Source organism: Bubalus kerabau, chromosome 6, assembly GCF_029407905.1.
Source record: "Bubalus kerabau isolate K-KA32 ecotype Philippines breed swamp buffalo chromosome 6, PCC_UOA_SB_1v2, whole genome shotgun sequence".
NCBI lineage: Eukaryota > Metazoa > Chordata > Mammalia > Artiodactyla > Bovidae > Bubalus > Bubalus kerabau.
This window is the reverse complement of record NC_073629.1, coordinates 7,362,202-7,382,355: the sequence shown is the minus strand read 5'-3', so window position 1 is coordinate 7,382,355 and position 20,154 is coordinate 7,362,202. Positions and strand designations below refer to the sequence as shown.

At 40.4% G+C, this 20,154-nt stretch overlaps 1 protein-coding gene across 5 annotated transcripts in view; it reads left to right on the top strand.

The window, feature by feature from the left end:
• UAP1 (UDP-N-acetylglucosamine pyrophosphorylase 1) overlaps positions 1-20,154 on the top strand; it is a 33,214-nt gene continuing 13,060 nt past the window's right edge. For 2 of the 5 annotated variants that reach the window (XM_055587252.1, XM_055587250.1), the window contains exons 1-5: positions 3-602; positions 5,212-5,548; positions 14,396-14,600; positions 17,316-17,491; positions 18,783-18,955. In XM_055587252.1, the coding sequence (XP_055443227.1) occupies positions 5,269-5,548; positions 14,396-14,600; positions 17,316-17,491; positions 18,783-18,955 (834 nt within the window). In that variant the 5' untranslated portion in view covers positions 3-602; positions 5,212-5,268. Of the gene's footprint in view, positions 603-5,211; positions 5,549-14,395; positions 14,601-17,315; positions 17,492-18,782; positions 18,956-20,154 lie in introns of all 5 variants that reach the window. The other 3 variants (XM_055587251.1, XM_055587254.1, XM_055587253.1) reach the window with 3 other exon arrangements.

Sequence of the window (20,154 nt, the reverse complement as noted above, 5' to 3'; positions counted from 1 at the left end):
CGGAAATCAGCCACCCGATGACACAGCTCCCCGACTAACTCTGCGGTCCATTTCGGGAAAGAGGGGAAACGCCCCGAGCCGCGAGGCCACTGGGCTGACTAGGAGCCACGGGAGGGGCCCTCGAGGGACAACGCGGTGAAGTCAGGGCGCTTAGAACCTGGCCAGTATACCTTCGCGGGCCTCGGGCCTCTCCCCCTCCAGCGGACGCAAAGGACACCCCTCCTGGCCGCAGGGCCCTGGGGGGCGGGGCCGCTTGCTGACGGGACTCCGCGCCGTCCCCATTGGGCTGGAGGATGAGTGACGCGGAGGCCCCGCCCCTCCTCTCCCGGCGCTCCTCCCCGCGTCCTCCGTGTCGCCTGCGCTCAGGGAGCTGACGTGTCGGGGAGACGGGTTGCGGCTCCTCCCCGCGCGGCAGCCACTCGTCGCGAAGACGGAGGGGCGGGGTGGCTGGGGCCGGCGCTCCCCCTGGCCCCAGCTCCCGGCCCGCCCCGCCGCCCCGGCCCCCCGGATGAAGGTATATATTAGGAGCTGGCGCTGGACGCAGATGAGTGGCCGCGCCGAAGGAGCCGGAGCCGGGCGGAGCTGCGGTCGCGCCGAGAAAGGTGAGGGGCGCCCAGCCCAGTCGCTGTCTCCTTCTCCCGCCATCCTGGAGTAGACGGCTGGGGCGGTGGGGGGCCGGTGCCGCCACGCACACGCGTCCGAGACCTCGCGCGCGACGTGGACACGCGGTGCACGTACGTGCACAGAGCCGGCGTCTGGGCACACGCGGAAGATCCCGCTTCACACCCACACCGCCTTCTGTGCCCCGTGGCGCTTCTCAGCCCCGGCTACGTAGCCGGGAGCGCTGGCGTGAGGGGGCCCCAGAAGGGCAGCGTCTGGAATCGGGGGCTTGTCATGCGGTTGGGAGTGGAGCCTTACCTGGACCTGGACGGGGGCCTTGAGGTTCTCAGGCAGGGGACTTAGGCCAAGCTTGGGGTGGGATCCCACAGTGGGGAGAAGTCGTTGCAACTGTCCCATGGGAGCGAGTTGGGGTGTCTTGAGTATATGAGGGAAAGACTCTGAAAGCGTTGACAGTACAGTAAGGATTCGAGTTACCTGTGGAGGACCTGAGAGTGGAACAAAACCTACTTGCGGCTTTTGTTTTAATACTGGTAATGGGAAAGGGTTGAAATTTCTGGCTTTCCCCTGGCTTGGCCAAGCAGAAAGATGGGATTGGAGGGTTTAGAGCACACATGTGCTGAACATATGGTTTCCTGAAGATTTTATTAAGTTTGGCCTGACCCTATGCTATATTTATTTTTACGTGGCTTACGATATCTGAAACCAGGTAATAGTGATTATGATACTATATATATGTTATTATGTAGTGCCTTTAGTTTAAGGTCTTTGTGGTGAAATTAGAAAAATGAAGGCAGTTTCTATTCCTTCACTGTTGCTGGACTGGCTCCCTTAGCTAAGGCTAACAAAGATTTAATATGCCATGCTGTGGAGTATTTATAGGATTCGATGGTTATGGCCCCTGTGTTTTTCTAAAGGTTTGAGAGGTTTACTTACCAATTTGGGAGGCATAATATAGCAGCAGAGATAGGAGTAGGAAGGAAAGCAGAAAAGGAGCGTGAAGTGCTAGATATCTTTTATTCCTGCCTGCATGTGTTCAGTCGGTCAGACTCTTTGGGACCCCATGGACTGTAGCCCACCAGGCTCTTCTGTCCATGGAATTTTCCAGGCAAGAATACTGGAGTGGGTTGCCATTTCTTCCTCCAGGGATTCTTCCCAACCCAGGGATTGAACCTGTGCCTCGTACATTGGCAGGCAGATTTTTCACCCCTGAGCCACCTGGGAAGGCCAGATATCTTTTATGCTAGGGTTTAAATTCCAATAAAGGTATATTTACTTCCCTCATAGCTCAGTTGGTAAATCATCTGCCTGCACTGCAGGAGACCCACGTTCGATTCTTAGGTTGGGAAGATCCCCTGGAGAAGGAAATGCAACCCACTCCAGTATGCTTGCCTGGAGAATCCCATGGACAGAGGAGCCTGGCGGGCTACAGTCCATGGGGTTGCAAGAGTCACAACTTGGTGACTAAACCACCACCAAACCACCACCACCAAAGGTATATTTGATAATGGTGGACTACTACAAATAATGTCATTGTTATTGATACCGGTGCATTGGTATGGGCATATCGGAAATTTTGTCATAAAATATAGATCTTCAACTTTTTCAGACTTTGGTTGTCAAAATAAAAATCCTAATCTAGTCTCTTATTCACTGCTGCTTACCATTACACACGTGCACACACCTATTATCAGAATCAATGGAGGAAGTGCTATGCTTTTTGTGGCATGGAGGTGCTTATATCTGGTTCCTCCTGTGAAGTTCCTCTCCTGCTGTCCTGCACGTTTCCTTCCTCTTCCATGACGGCATATGAACTGTCTTGCACAGAGAGTCAGGTATAAGAACATCAAATGTGTCTATATTTCTGAATAAAGAAAGTCCAAATTACTTCTTTTTCTTGCCATCTCTGTTTTACACACACACACATACATGCATAGACATCTACACAAAGATAACAGAGTCTTTTTTTCTCCTGTGAGGCAATACAGCATGATGGTTAAGAGCATGCAGTTAGGAGTCAGGCTGTCAGGATTTGAGTCCTAACTATCACTCTCCTGGTTTTGGACTGTCGGCAAGTTATCTCTGTGGCTCGGTTTCTTCCTCTGTAAAGTAATCGCAATAACAGGACCTAAGGGTTGTTTTGAGGGTTAAGTGAACAGCTGTCTATAAAGCCGTTAGAACTGTGTTTCTGTATATCTTAGTGTTTGTTGTTATTGCCCCTTCAGGGTACACCCAGATGTAGGTTTTCTTAACCTGAGTTCGTAAATGGTGTTTGATGCTTAATAGTCTTCATCAGGTAGCGAGGATTATTAATCCCACTTTACCGGCAAAAGGGAACAGTGAAAATAAGCAATTTAACTGAGCTGCAGAATTCTGCTCTGAACTACCTTTTACTATTCTTAGAGGAGAAGATAGTTGGCTTTTTCTTTGGTAACTACTTTCCCTCCGTCCTTTATATCTAAGTAATTATAATGCAGTGATGATTCTTTACAGTATGTCTCAAATCATCCTTCTCACTTTTATTTCCTCTGCAACAAATCTGGTTCCTCTTTGGTTTTTCATACCTGCAGATGTGTTTTAATTTGTTTTCCTGCTTCTAGTTGTCTCTCCTTACAGTCTCTTTTGTGTGATGCTCTTTTCTCTCATGTCTCTGAAGCAGGGTTGCCCAGCCCTGTTAATAATCTGTGTTGGCTTCCTGTTACTTCGGTTAGATCTAAATTCCTTTGCTTAGTTTGCAGGGCCCTTCACATGTCAGCCCTACCTTAAATCATTTCCCATCATTCTACATAAAACTTGAACTTTCTTGCTGCTCTCTGTCCTGTTCATGTGTACTTCTTGTGGACACCAGGCTCTGCTTATTTCCTTGTTGTTGTTGTTTTTAGTCACTAAGTCATGTCCAACTTTTTTGGACCCTGGGTACTGTAGCCCGCCAGGCTCTTCTACCCATGGGATTTCCTACGCAGAATACTGGAGTGGGTTGCCATTTCCTTCTCTAGGGAATCATCTTGGCCTAGGATTTGAACCCATGTCTCCTGCTTGGCAGGTGGATTTTTACCACTGAGCCACTTGGGAAGCCCACTTATTTCCTAATCTTATCTATATAATCTATGCTCAACCCTTGAGGCACAGCTAGATCATGCTTCCTTTGTGAACCCTTTCTGGATAATGCCTGTCTTCTCTTGCATTTATCTGTATTAGGTAAGTAAACTAAATATTTCCTCATTCTCTTTTTATTGTATGAAATTTAACATTTTGCTGGATTATCATGGAATACTCTTAAAAAGCATTGTCTTATCCCTTGATTGTTTTGTGTATATTGCTTGTCCTTTAGGGTTCAATTCTTAGTAAAGATGGTGGACTTAATTTACTCCTTCTTTGCAGAAGTTGCTTTTGAGATAAAATTGTATTTTTTTATGACTGTATGTGTTTCTGTCTCCTTGATATTGTTGTATTCTGAATTCTCTATTTCTGTTCTTAGAGATAAAAGGAGAAAGGTTGAAAATATTAAGCAGTTAGGTATTTCAGTAGTAGGTTAGTGGTCAGAGGAGTGTAAAGAGGCAGCTAGAGCCCTGGAATCAGACTGCCTATATTCACACCCCAGCTGCAAGAGTCAGCTGGGTGCTTTGCTTCTCTGTGCCTTGGTCTTCTCACCTGTAAAGTAATGATAATAATAGTATTTCTGTCATGTGTGTTGTGCTCAGTTGCTCAGTCACGTCCAACTCTTTTGCGACCCCATGGACTTTAGACTGCCACGCTCCTCTGTCCATGCTGTTTTCCAGACAAGAATACTGGAATGGGCTGATAGTTCCAATTCCAGTAAACAGGGTAAAACACTTCATTAGGTTAGCATAAAATTTAAGTTATGCCTTTCTTTGGTTTATTTCTTATTTTCTATCCCAGTAAATATTTATGTTCAGTTTTCAGGTTGGCCAGGGCCGTGGGATAGCCAAGAATAAATTGCTATATAACAGGCAAAGATAAAGGGCCATGTGTGTTGTGCTGAGGTGTGCTTAGTTGCTTCAGTGGTGTCTTGACTTTTGCGACCCCGTGGATTGTAGCCTGCCAGGCTCCTCTGTCCATGGGATTTTCCAGGCAAGAATCCTGGAGTGGGTTGCCATTTTCTTCTGCAGGGGATCTTCCTGACACAGGGATTGAACCTGTGTCTCTTGCGTCTTCTGCATCACCAGGTGGTTCCTTTACTACTGCACCACCCTATTGAAAATAAAATGAGACCACGTAAGCAAAGTACTTGGTGCAGTGCCTGATATATAAGAATAATTAACATTGTTTTACAAGTTTGGTCTCTTATGAGTGTGATCATGACGGAAAAGCAAAATTTCCTTAACATCAAGTGTTTAATTATTATTTATTTTAATTTTACTAAAAAAATTTTTTTTGTCTGTGTTGTGCTGCTTGCGGGATCTTACTTCCCCAAGTAGGGATTGAACCTGAGCCCCAGCAGTGAAAGCACTGAATCTTAACCACCAGGGAACTCTCAAGGTTTTTTTTTTAATGTACTCATTTTTAGCAGGAAAAATTTCCTTAGGTTTCAATTTGGACTTTGACCTGCTGTTGATTCCTTTTCTCTTTCAGGTTTACAGGTGCAGAAATTACACCTCTGTTATCACAAAACTTGGCTATTAGAGCATTATGAATGTTAATGACCTCAAACTCAGGTTGTCCAAAGCTGGGCAGGAACACCTGCTGGATTTCTGGAATGAGTTGGAGGAGGCCCAACAGGTAGAACTTTATGCGGAGCTCCAGGCCATGAACTTCCAGGAGCTGAACTTATTTTTCCAAAAGGCCATTGAAGGATTTAACCATTCCTCCCAGCCAGAGAAAGTGGATGCACGGATGGAACCTGTCCCTCGAGAGGTGCTGGGCAGTGCCACCAGGGATCAAGATCAGCTGCAGGCCTGGGAAAGTGAAGGTACTGAGCCTGGAAAGATGAGCTGTAAGGTTTTTTATGAGATATACCATTTAATGGATTTAAACCCACTAAAGTATCTTGAGTAACATCACTAATATTTTGACTTCCCTAAGACAAACCAGGTGACGGATCCAGAAGTGACAGATTGTGTGGCCAGGACACTGTGGCTCCTGTTGCCAGTCCCTCCATTCTCTTTTCATTTCTGCTGCCTCAATTCAGTTGCTCAGTTGTATCCAACTCTTTGCGACCCCATGAACCGCAGCATGCCAGGCCTGCCTGTCCCTTACCAACTCCCGGAGTTTACCCAGACTCATGTACCTAGTTCATGGCTTTTCTCCTTCAAGTCCAAAATTAACTCCAGTCTCTTTCCTTTCTCATTATCTGTACTACTATTAGTTTTCCCTTCCTGGAGCACAAGCTAAATGTTTCAGTTCAGGCTGGTTTACTCCTAAAACCTTCCCTAACCCAGCCCTAGCCAGTGTATCTAGTCTTGTCTTTTATGTTTCTCTCCGATTTTACTGCCCCACACATTTCAGCTGGAACCCATAATTCATCTTTCTCTGAACATTCTGTTATGCCTTTCCTGCCTTTGCTGGTGCTTGTCCTTAGCTGCGTCTGGCCGTTGCACCTTCTCTGTGTGACTGGATCTCCTTGTGAGGCTGCCCGTCTCCTGGAGCTGTGTAGTTCAGTGGCTCATTCTCCATGGATCATCACACATAGTGTTTGGTCCATCCCCCTTTTCAGTGTCCCAGGCTGGAGTTATTTGTGCACGCTTTTCTTTCTTTCATTCTTTCTTATACGGGTTGTTTATGTCTGCCTTCATTGTCACGATGTAAACTTTTAAAGAGCAGCCCATGTCCTCGTTTCTATGTATATCCATAGTATATAGAACAGTATTTTGCAGTTATAACTTGATTGATAAATGTTTCCTGAATTAGTCCAGTGCTTTTTCCTCTAAAGAGTATTGTAAAATCTGTCCCCATAACGAGTACTAATGAATGCTTTTGAAAATGGTAAAATAACTAAAATTTAGTTTTTCTTTTGGTGGGGTTAAGAACTGTGGTTTTTATAATCTACTACTCTGTAAGTTCAAGTGACTAAATGTTGAAGCCCAGCCCTTGAGTATTTGTTCATGCTTCTTGGCATATCTGGACCTTATTTCCTCAGCTGTAGAAAGAACAGGCTGGAGTAATACTTTTCTTTCCTTTTTAAAAATACATTACTGTATGGCAAAAATATTAATAATATCAAAGTAACAGAAATAACTGTAGAGAAGTTGCTGATAACCTCATCATATCTGTGCTTTTATTTTCCCCCATTGCCACCTAGTAGTTAGTAATATACATATTTACTTTTATGGATATAATTTATAGCCTGTATTCACAGTATACTGTGGCTATTTTTATTTTGTCTTTTGCTCTTTGGCACTCTCTGCATCTTCCCAGAAAAGAAACATAACTACCGTTATCAACCTTCTTCTGTACCATTATCTTCATGTCTTTCTCTGGGCTTACAGATTTACTCTTTTTCAAACTGTATTCCAGAGACCTCTAGGGTTTTGGCTGCTGATGAGACTGTTTCATGTGGGAAGGGCAGGAACAGATGCTAAACAGTAGGTCTCCAACCCCTTCATGTCCCCACTCCAGGAGCAGTTCTACTTTGACTTATTTTGATACATAAATAAAGCTTGATACCTGAGATTTTATTTAAAAGGGCTTGGAAATTAAAAACATTGAAATAATTGGATGATCTTCAGGGAGGGCCCTTTCAGATTTTAAAATGTTTGTTAGTGTCTAATGTAACTTCTCACTTAGAACAGGGCTCTGCCACTAAGATGTGAGAGGGACTTGCAGGCGGATCCTTCTGAATGGAGGACTGTGCTGACCCTCTGACGCTCACTAACTTTGATTCATTACTCCTTCTCTCCCTCCCTGGGTTGCAGAAAGGCTTCTACTTCAGACCAAAAGCCACACAAGGCCTTTCTTACCCTCTGGTATGCCAGCTGCCTATATTTCTCCTTGTGGTTTTATGGGGATAAAGCCTTAGAATTAACTCTTTGGAAAGATAAAACTTTGACCTTGCATAATGGGGACCATGAGCAGCAATGAAGACTTCGTATACTTGGAATCTCTGTATAATTTAATTCTTCTTATGTTGGAATCTATGGAACAAGCCCAGTGACCTTTCATTTAAATTAAAATCCGGAACGGTTACAAGCAACTCTAGCCTAAGAAAGTACAAAGCAAACTTCCTTTTGGCTTACTGTCAAGGGAGCAATAGTTAATTGTGGCTTCAGCAGTAGGGGTGGAGAAGGAGACTTTGGAACAGACGTTACATCCTTTTCGCTTGGAAACTACCATATGTGTGCAAAGTTTGTAACAAAATGAAGTTTCTTCAGTAAGTTATCTAAGGAAAGAGTTCCATTGCAAAGATTAGGATGCTTTATTTCAGACAGTTGCTGCTGCTAAGTCACTTCAGTTGTGTCCGACTCTATGCGACCCCATAGACGGCAGCCCACCAGGCTTCCCCGTCCCTGGGATTCTCCAGGCAAGAACACTGGAGTGGGTTGCCATTTCCTTCTCCAGTGCATAAAAGTGAAAAGTGAAAGTGAAGTCGCTTAGTCCTGTCCGACCCTCAGCGACCCCATGGACTGCAGCCTACCAGGCTTCTCCATCCATGGGATTTTCCAGGCAAGAGTACTGGAGTGGGGTGCCATTTCCTTCTCCATTTCAGACAGTAGAGTACTGATAATTGTATCAAAGACAACTGGGCCCCAGCCCCCGCATCCTTGCTGCCCCTGCCCCATCCCAGTGCCCCAGGAGAGGGAAAGTAAAAGTATTCTACAGTAATGTCAGAGTGTCTGGTGACTACTGACATCAGACATTTTAACACCTAGGGTGGAAAATTATTGCTGAAGGATGAATACATAAGTGACCAATGTGGTCCTTACTGAAGAGAGTCCTTGTTTTAATTTAATTCTTGAAGCACAGAAAATGAAAGGTAGAAGAGTCTGAAAAATCTCTATCTTATAAACTCAGATCTTGAAAGAAGTAATTGAGAAGCTTCAATGAGAATATTATTTTAGAAAGGATACTTGCTCTGGAAAAATATATTTGCTTAAAAAATTCCATTCTTTATTAAAAGCCACCCATGCTTAAACTGAACACAAAGCAGTCTTCTAACTTTGTTATAATAAATTAGTAGTCAGTGTTAGCCTTTTTTTTGCCTATGAGACATTAAAAAAATTAATTTATATAGCATTGTGGCAGAAAAGTAAATGGATTGTTTAGAAAAAATGTATTAATAACATTATTTCTTCTACATTTTCTGAAATGTAGTGCTCTTATATTTCTAATAGATTTGTTTTATTTTAAAAGTCACACATATTTTGGAGAGGTTGGAAAATACTAAGAATTACAAGAGAAAAAAGATAAATCTCTTCTGTCTCACAATCCAGAGATACTCACTAGTAATATTTTATAGTATTTTCTTATATACACACACATACATTAGGTTCATAGTTTATGTATAGTCATGTAGCCTGCCTAAGAATTTGTTATTATGAAGAAACTTCAAGCGTATTTGGAAACAGATATTTGGGGACAAAAAAATAGTATAATGAAATTCCACATATATATCACCTTAATTAAATAATTTTCAAAATTCTGCTTCATATATCCCTCTTATTTTTCTCTGCTATAGTATTTTAAGGCAAATTGCAAACATTATGTTATTTTTATCCTCATAAAGTTTAGTATGCATCTCTTAAGTACAAGGACATTTTCTTCCCCTAATTACAATGCCATCATTATACCTAATGAAATGTATAATAATCCCCCAGTATCTAAAACCAGTTCAAATAGAGATTTCCCTTGGTCTACTTTTCATTCTTAATATTTTGGGGAAATAGTTAATCTATAAAATAATTGTTTAACCTGTGAAATGTGATTAAAAATGAAACTCTTAGAACAGCTCCTCTTTCTTGTATCGTCTTCCTTTGTTTGCACCAGTTGATTAGCTTATTTACCCCACCGCTTGTCCCCACCGCCGACAGTTTAGACAGAAAATTCTGAGGATGCTCTATTTCAGAAGCACCTGTGCTAGCCTCTTTGTTTCAGGCACATGCCCAAATCAAAGAGTATGTTTGAGAGGAACTAGTCCAAGCAGGAAGTCATCCAGGAAGCAGTTGACCTGGGAGAGGCTGCTGTAAACTCCTCTCTGTTTGCTGTAAGTGTTACTAGGAAAACTGTTCAGACTCTGTTGGGCCCACATGCCTGACTCTCTGAGGAGAGAGCTCTACCCGTGTCCTGGAAATTGCTCACTCTGGCTTGATTTCTTTCCTCTTTTGTTTTTAAACCTGTGATTTGATGTGTGTTAGGTCCTGACCTCTGTGGGAAGATAATTAACTCTCATGTTGTATAATGAAAAGATGGGAAGGATGATATAGTACTGTATTTTTCAAGTTTTTTTCCCATATTTTTGTGAAAGTTTTGAAATAAACGTTCATAATTTCCTAATTGTCACATGGGTTAAGTACGTTTTAAGGCTGTTTATAAAAACAGTCAACATTTTTCAGATAGATACAGTGCTGCCTGTATAGAATTAACGTCGTGACACATACAGTTTGAAACCGTGTGTATTGCCATGTAACTACGAGGCTTACAGAATTTTATTGGCCTACTTAATTTCAAGAAATATTTGGTCTGTCATAAAGCAGATACTAATTTATGCACTACACACTTTTGGTAAACAATGCAGTTTTATTGCAGTAACATGGATCAAGTAGATGAATACTTCAGCTCGGCAGGATTTGATATTGTTAACAACAGCTATAGCTGCATTTAGTTCTGGAATTGCAGCTGGCTTTAGTACTCTAGGGACTGCTTTCTTTCCTCTTGTTTTTCTCTGTCTGCTCATGAGTCAGATGTATAAACAGGAAGAAGTTAATGCAGACACCTTTTTGTCACAAATATTTATGAATTGTGTTATAGTTCATTAGAACAGTTGTGGCTAGCTGGAGATGAGTTGTAAATGTAGACCTGCCGGTAAATGTACACCTGGCAAGCATGGTGTCAGTGCTGTTTTTCAGACATAGTGATTATGTGGGTTATCAGGTCCTCAGGTAGAAAGAAGAATTAGAGAAAGTATGGAGAAAGAACTGGACATGTAAAGCAACTATCCTTCAATAAAAAATTACTTAATTAAAAAAAATAAATAGATGAAAAAATCAGAGAAAAGAATTGGAGAAAGTGTGGCATTGGAGGGCTTAGGAAACAAACACATGCCATTTATTTGAATGAAGGAAGAGGCCACTACCAGCTGTTGGTTTGCAAAGCTTTAAAACAGAATCATTTGGAAATCTGGAATGAAGCAGTGGTTTAGGGAACTGATTCAAGGAAGAGAAAAGGTTATGCAGTGATAATTTTGATAACTTGTTAGAACCTGGGGAAAGTGCCGATTGATGTTGGGTGGCCATCAGGCGAGCGAGAGCTGAGACAGGGAAGTGACTCTGGAGGTGTGGCTCTTACCTTTTATGGGTAAGGGGGCTGAGAGGAATAATGTAACTTTGGACTGAAGGTGAAAGTGAAAAGTCAGGAGGGATGACTAGAAGCACATTAACAGTTTGTTGTTTAGTTGCTAAGTCATGTCCGTTTCTTTTGTGACACCATGGACTGTAGCTCTGCAGGCTGCTCTGTCTATGGATTCTCCAGGCAAGAATACTGGAGTGGGTTACCATTTCCTTCTCCAGGGCATCTTCCTGACCCAGGGATCAAACCTGTGTCTCCTACCTCGGCAGGCAGATTCTTTACCAGTGAGCCACCAGGGAAGCCACATTAATAGTACAACAACTTAAAACACATGTGCTCTATAAAGAAAATAGTACAAAAAGAACAAAGATCTTTGTGTCCAGAATATTTATCTGGGACTTTTGCAGAACACATTTAGAAATATTTTTGATTCAACACCTTTGGTGGTATATGAGGGTTGAGACAGTGGTAGTAATAGTGTTAGTCATTCAGTTGTGTCTGATTCTTTGCGACCCCATTGACTGTAGCCCACCAGGCTCCTCTGTCCACAGGATTCTCCAGGCAAGAATACTGGAGTGGGTAGCCATTTCCGTCTCCAGGGGATCTTCCTGACCCTGGGATGGAACCCGGGTCTCCTGCATTGCAGGCGGATTCTTTACCTAATGAGCCACCAGGGAAGCCTGAGGTACTATTGAAAAACTTTTTTTTTTTGGTCTCACTTAATGTGATTAGAAGGAACTGTCTCAGATCTGCTGGGTTAAAATATGAACATATTGTATATGTATTATATCTGTTTGCTAAATTTTGAAGAATTCTGCATTCTGAAGTAAGCTTCTGAAATAAATCTAGTTTAGGTAAGGGTTTGTGGACCTGTAATTTTAGATAATGCTTTTTGGGTCAGCGACGGCAGAGTTAAATTTATTTCCTAGAAACCATGGTTTCTTTGGTAACTGAAGAAATAACCAAATGGAAAATGGTTTTCAGAACTGCTTTATATGGTTCCCTGTTCCCTTCAGATTGCTTCATCTCAGCCAGTCTTTGTTACATGGTGGTGGTAGGGCCTGTTTAAGGGCAACACAGAGCTGGAATGCTGTTAGAAATTCAGTCTTTGACATATTTTGCAGAATGTGGGCTCTTGGCCACCTCAGCAGCTTTTCCATGTAGGGTGATGGGTAAGATATTTAAGAAAAGGCAGCACAACTTCTCATGAATTCAATGGAAGAGAGAAGGAGGGGCAGGAAGGCAATAGGAATGACAGTTATACAGCACCTAAAAGTTATGGCGCTGTATAATGTATCTGTTCAATGTTTGGATGTGATAAGAGACTGCTGGAGGCAGTGCAGTGTTGGTGAATAGGCCTGGAAGTCAGGTTCTAATCCTGATTCACACTGTTTAGCTGTGTGACCTTGGGCAAGATCCTTAACTCATCTGAGCCTATTATGTCTAAAAAGGGGGAAATTATACTTACCTCTTAGATTATAGTTACTGTAATAATTACTGGAGTCTAGCATTACTCTTGATATTTTATTTGCAAACTCTAATAAGGTACAGTGAAATGCTGTGGAGAAAACAAGGACAGTCTCATCATAAGCAAGGAGGAAAGAGAGAAGATTAGTTCTCAGGTAGCTAAGCTCTCTGCTTCATATCAAAGGTGAAAACTATGGAAATATCTAATGTGCTTTTAAATTTTTTGGTTGAAAAAATTGCCAGAAAGTTCCTGCATAATATCCGTGGCTATGCTTAGTTACTAGTGAAGGCAGGTTGTAGAATCAGGATAGTTTTGATTTTATATTAGGTTTATTAAGAATATTTCTCTGAGTTCACAGTGTACTAGTATATTAGCTGTAGGAAAGCCTAGGGCTTCCCTGGTGGTTCAGGATGGTAAAGAATCTGTCTGCAGTGCAGGAGACCTGGATTTGATCCCTCTGTTGGGAAGACCCCTGGAAGAAGGGAATGGCTACCCACTCCAGCATTCTTGCCTGGAAGATTCCATGGACTGAGAAGCCTGGTGGGCTACAGTCTATGGGGTTGTGAAGTGTCAGACATGACTGAGCAACTGACACACACACACACAATATATCAAAAACATGTAAGACCAAAAAAGCCACACCCACACATAAAGCATGAAGTTGGTAATTTAGACAAAAAAAAACCTGATACTGGCCACCACTGTCCCCTCTGTCTTGACCTACAGTTATGGATAGTGACCTGCCTCATTCACAGAATTTCTGACAAGTTTAATAAAAGTATGAAATTCATAAAATAGAACAAAACCTATCAAGCATTGCTTTATCACATTTGACTTTTTACAGCTTTTCTAGCTTCTCAGAGATCCACTCTATATGTTACCTCTTCCCGCAGGTTATTCTACGTTCTGGTGCTGAAACTGTCCACCTTAGAGAGATGAGGTAGTTCCTAGAAATGGTATATGGCAAGATTTTATTTTTGTTTTTTTTTTTTTTTCAAATCCAAACTGAGAGCCTCTGTCTTTTAATACCATTTTTAGTTTTATTGTTTCACTTGCAGTTTCACAAGAACTCTGTGTTTCGCATCCTTCTGAGCTGCAGTAGATGGCCCATTCACAAAAAAGGCATTGTAAACAATTTTATTGAAGTATAATTACATGCAATAAAATGCACTAGTTTTATGAGTTTTTTAAAAAGTTATACATCTGTAAAACTACCACCCCAATCAAAATATAGAACATTTCCATCATCCCACAGAGTGTCCTAATGCCCTTCTGCAGGCACGTTCCCTAAGCTCATTCAGTTGAGTTTGATTTCATACCCAGTGTCCTGACATCAGAGCCTGGCTTCTTAACCATCATTCTATACTGCTTCCCCAACTCAGGATTTCTGGTCTTTCCATTTATTGGATGGTAGTCTCTCCAGTATATTTACATGCTAATTGATTAATCAGTTATTACTGATTGATTTGTAGGCTGGAGGTGATTTAATAGCATCATCATTCATCCTGAAGTCTGGGGATCTTCTGTCCTTTTTCTTGACCTGCCACAACTAATGAGTTGTTAGGTGCTTGTAAAACATTTGCAACGTCTCTTGGTCTTTGCCTTCAACCTTATCAAAATAACAATTATTGATTCATTACAGTATATTATTAATTATCTGGTGTTTTGTTGGATTATGTAAACTTCATTTTTTAATAATGAAAGTGTTTATAACAATGTAGTCATCCATGATTACTTGTGAATTCCTTGTTCTTATGCCTTATGCAGTTAGGGTGACTCTTTGCAGCTACCTTTGTATGTGTAACCCTAAAGTGTTGAATTATAGAATGATACAAGTGTTTTCTTTTTTAGGACTTTTCCAGATTTCTCAGAACAAAGTGGCAGTTCTTCTTCTAGCTGGTGGGCAGGGGACAAGACTCGGTGTTGCATATCCCAAGGGGATGTATGATGTTGGTTTGCCATCCCATAAGACACTTTTTCAGATTCAAGCAGAGCGTATCCTGAAGCTTCAGCAGTTAGCTGAAAAATATCATGGCAGCAAATGCATCATTCCATGGTAAGATATATCTCATTATGGGAGAGTGTCTGAACATATATTGGCATATAATATTCAAAATGCATATATACTTTATTCATAAGCAGAGGTGTTTCCTGTTACTACAGATTTTCTTGGGAGCTGTACTTTATATGTTGAAATCAATATGTATTATAGCTAGGTGGATAATCACTATAGCCTTAATGAGCAATATATACTTATTTCCAACTTTAACTCCCACCTGAGTACCTTTGGATCCTCAGAGGGTTCTCTCAGTCTTTAAACTTCATACTGATTGGTAGTTTGTCTGTGTACAGAGTTTGATTGAAAATAAGTTTCCCTCTGAAATTTGGAGGTATCGGTCTATTTTTCCAGCGTTGCTTTTGAGAGATCTGTTGCCATTCTGATTCTCAGTCTTTTTTTCTCCCTTTTTCCTCTGAAAGCATTTGGAGTCTCTTCTTTAGTAACTGAAATTTCATGATGATGTGTGGATCTGTTTCCAGTCACTGCTGTGGGCACTCAGTGGATTCTCTCACTCTAGAAACTCATGTCCTTAAGTATTGGGTTATCTTGTCCTCCTGAAACCTTTTGCCCCCACCCCCCCACCCCCCCAAAAAAATTATTTTGTTTTGTTTTTTTCAAATCCAAACTGAGAGCCTCTGTCTTTTAATACCATTTTTAGTTTTATTGTTTCACTTGCAGTTTCACAAGAACTCTGTGTTTCGCATCCTTCTGAGCTGCAGTAGATGGCCCATTCACAAAAAAGGCATTGTAAACAATTTTATTGAAGTATAATTACATGCAATAAAATGCACTAGTTTTATGAGTTTTTTAAAAAATTTATACATCCGTAAAACTACCACCCCAATCAAAATATAGAACATTTCCATCATCCCACAGAGTGCCCTTCTGCAGGCACGTTCCCTAAGCTCATTCAATTGAGTTTGGTTTCATACCCAGTGTCCTGACATCAGAGCCTGGCTTCTTAACCATCGTTCTATACTGCTTCCCCAACTCAGGATTTCTTGTCTTTCCATTTATTGGATGGTAGTCTCTCTAGTATATTTACATGCTAATTGATTAATCAGTTATTACTGATTGATTTGTAGGCTGGAGGTCTACCCCCCCCCCCCCCCAAAAAAAAAAACCCTGAAAGCCTCACTGATTTCTCTGCTGTGGGCCAAACTTGGATTCTGTCTCTGCTTTTATGCCAGCTCCCCAGGGCCTATCTCAGCCATTGTTCATCTTCTGAACACCAAGAGATTATGGTAATTCTGCTCCGTTTTTTAAAAGGTTTTGATTTAGCTCTTGAATCTGTTTCTCAGAGCAGCTTTGGAAGTTGTCCTGTTTTGAGGGGGAAACCAGCTGTGTGTTTGAAATCCCTGAAGTAACTAATCTTGTTATTTTAGCCCCAGGCGACTAACAAAGCTCTGCTGGTTTCTCTGTCCTGCCTGGTCCAAGCTCAGATTCCTTACCACTGGCCTTTGCCCCAGATCAGCAAATACCCCCAGGAAAAGGCAGCTGCATATCTGAAGGTCTCCTTTGAAAGATTCTCACTATCTTAAATTTTAAGTTCTAATCCATGTTGCTTTTATAGCTCTCTGATGCCTTTAAAAATAGGCTTTTTATAATTACCTCAGCTTTTCTAGTTCTTAAGAAGGGTATTGGCCAGTTGTGGACTGTTTTTTGTGTTTTTTTTTTATCTTGGTTCCCTTGGGGACTTTTGAGGGACATCTGTGTTTTAAGTGGCCAAAATTCTACTTACAAGCCTTAGTCTCCCAACTTTCATGTTGGATTTTCTTCTCTTTCTTTCTCCTCACAATTCAGAGTTTATTTTTCTTATGTGAAACAGTTTAGTCCCTTTTCATTTGAATCATGATGCCCAAAGATTTTGTGCCCAGAGTTCAAATATCCAGGATAATTTGTTAATCAGGCAGATACTGACTGTCCTGGGAAATTTTACAGTTTTCTTCATTTTTTGCATTTAACAGGTATTAAGTGAGTACCTGCCTTTAGGTGCTGGGAATATATCAGTAACCAAAACAGATAAAAATTGCTACTCACACATAGTTTACATTTCAGTAAGTAAGGGCAAAAGTTATTGTAATCGATAATTACAATTTTAGATAGACTTTTTTTCTCTTTTACTACATTGGCATGGGTTGGATTTTTGTGACAACAGTGTATACTTATACTTTTATGATTGTAAATAAAGGGTGAGCAGAGCCCAGATGTCATTTCAAAATTTTAGTAAAAAGAACCGTAAAAGGTAATTAGAATGTATTGCATTTATGCCTTTATCCCTTTTATTAGAATAGGAGAGATTTTGACTTAGACTATACTTTTCACAGAGTTCTGAAATGTTTTCTTGAGCCTCTGTTGCAGGTTCTCTGTTACAGGAAGTGTGTTTTAATATTGTGTTACAGAATTATTTTACAGCTCAAGTAGCAGAACTTTACTAAAACAGGCAGCAGATAGTATACTCCAGAGACATGGGAGCGGGCCAGCCCCCAAGGAGAGAGCACAGATTTATTTTATACATAAGGATTAATGAAGTTGCTAGAGGAAATTCCCGTTGGGTAGCAACCAATGCTGCCTTATAATCAGGAAAGGGATGAAGGAAGTGAAAGCAATAAACAGTGCTCTCAAAAATTTTCTTTATCTTAGGAAATAAACTTTATTTTGCCCTAATTCACATAGCATTATTGCTTAGAAGATCTGCTTTTCTCTTGCAAGGTATATAATGACCAGTGGCAGAACAATGGAATCTACAAAGGAATTCTTCACAAAGCACAAGTACTTTGGTTTAAAGAAAGAGAATGTAATCTTTTTCCAGCAGGGAATGCTGCCTGCTATGAGTTTTGATGGGAAAATTATTTTGGAAGAGAAGAATAAGGTTTCTATGGCTCCAGGTTTGTAACTGTGCTTACTTAATGGTGAATAGAAATGGACTTAACACAGTTCATTAACTTTTTTTGTTTTTGAAGTGTGGTTGATTTACATAGTGTAGCTCATTAAGTTTTGATTTTTTTCACTATGGTGATTTTGATGTCAAAAATTAATATTTTGCTTAACATAATTAAATTTGTCAGTGATTTTAAAAAATGGAAATGCCCATGGGTGAAATGAATATGCTTTTATACTTCCTGTACTCTTGACAGCAATTTGAGCGTCATTCAGAGTATTTATTCTCTTTACTCAGTATTTTATATACAGTATTGTTCATAGCTTCATTACTTATCATAGTGAAAAATTGGAAACCATCTGCTGTTTAAAAAATGAGGCTAGATTGTTTATCTGTAGCATTCATTCTTAAACAGTATTAAAACAATCATTTGTAGATATCAAATGACGAAGTGAAATAGTTTTAGTAGGTTAAAGTAAGAGGATGGAAAATACAGAACTCACAGATTCTCATCTGTGTGACTCACTTCTTGGAGAAAAGGGTGAAAGGAAATAAAAAATAGTATTTACAGTGATGCTCTGCAGATGTAGACTTTTATTTCATCTCAACTCTTTTTTTTTAACCCCTACTTAATTCTTTTTAATTAATGGAAGAGTTTACTATTTTTAGCTTAGTTTTGTGAAGTTGTCCAATTTTTTTTGTCAACATTTAGGCTGTAACCGAGGTTGTTATGGAAGAAGTATATTAAAACAGCACTAAAAATAGATGGAGAAAGAAGAGGCTTTGACCTGTATTTAATTTAATTCACCATAGACCTTCATATTAATCTGCTTTCTTAACAAATCATTTGGTATAGATGGTCATATATTTTTATTATTGAGGTGAATGAAACTGGCAGTGTTGGGGCTGTAAATACAGAGCTAATTTGAATCATGCAAATAAAACTTGAAATGTTATAAAATAATCATTGCCTGATAAAGAATTTTATGTTTCACTGTGTATTATGGGCCAGATTGTTAAAAGGACTGTGTTAAAAGTATGTTCTTAAGGATTGCCTAGTCTTATATTAATAATGTTATTCTCTGTATACTTACGGTAAATTATCTTTGAAATCACATAGTATAACTGTTTGACCTCTGAATCCTTACTTATGGATACTCAGTTTTTGTTGGCCCTGTCATGTAAAACTGGTTTTTAGAGATCTTCTGCCCTGTTTAGAAACATTGAACTATATTTGACTTACCTTCATAATGAGTTTTGGTTTGCTACTAACAGGCAATTTTTTTTTTTTTTCCCAGATGGAAATGGTGGTCTTTATCGGGCTCTTGCAGCCCAGAATATTGTGGAGGATATGGAACAAAGAGGCATTTGGAGCATTCATGTCTATTGTGTTGACAACATATTAGTAAAAGTGGCAGACCCACGGTTTATTGGATTTTGCATTCAGAAAGGAGCAGACTGTGGAGCAAAGGTAATGCCTTTCTCAGCTATAATGAGGCTTTATGTGGTCTTTCTCTTGTCAGTATATATGTTCCAGGAGTCAAGCTAGACTTTTTAGGGTGATGTGGATATTTTAGAACCATTCATCTTCTAAAGTAGCTGAATTGTCCCATACCTACTTTTTCTTTAATTTGTAGCATTTGATTCTATAAATAATGGTGTATACTTAGTTTATCGCAAGTAAGAGTTTACAATATGTGAGGATGATTTGTAAGTACCTGGAAAAGTGAGTGGTCATCACTGGGTCTGGGATGGACTTAATAATATCAAGTTGTTGGATTCATTAATACCAAGTTTCTTCCTATGGCAAAGTTACCAGAGTAGTAAGTAAAAGAAATATGGTAGAAATAGCACATGAAGACTTCAGCAAGGCATTTGACAAGGTAACTCATGATAGTCTTGTGCATAAAGATGGAAATATGCAGACTGGGGGAAGGGAAGTTGCAGAGATTAAATAACTGCTTGAGTGACCACAAACATACTGATAATGAAATAGAGGGAGGTTTGTAATGCCATATAACAAGACTGTCCTTGCCATAGTAATTTTTAGCATTTTTTTCTTAGTTGCATGCTAAGTTGCTTCAGTCGTGTCTGACTCTGTGCGACCCCATAGACGGCATCCCACCAGGCCCCGCCGTCCCTGGGAGTCTCCAGGCAAGAAAACTGGACTGGGTTGCCATTTCCTCCTCCAATGCGTGAAAGTGAAGTCGCTCAGTTGTGTCCAACTCTTAGCGACCCCATGAACTGCAGCCTGCCAGGCTCCTCCGTCCATGGAATTTTCTAGGCAAGAGTACTGGAGTGGGGTGCCATCGCCTTCTCCTCTTAGTTGCATAGATGATAATGTAAGAGACTTGACTTTGTGACATGAAGGGCCTTAATAATACTTTTGGAAGATTTTAAAATGCTAATGTAAATATTACTTTCCTGGAAATCTGTAAAGGTATCAGGTCTCACTGAATTAAAGTATAACACAATCCTGATCAAAGTCCCAATGAGACTATACCGTGGACATTTGAAAAAATTATTGTAAAGTTTAGAAGAAACATGGAAAGACGACCAGGAAAATGTTGAAAAAATGATAATTAGAAAGGAAGAGCGTTAACAATCTATCAGCTATTAAAATGGGTTGTAAATAAAAAGTAACTAGGAGTGTAGTGCTGAAACCAGAAT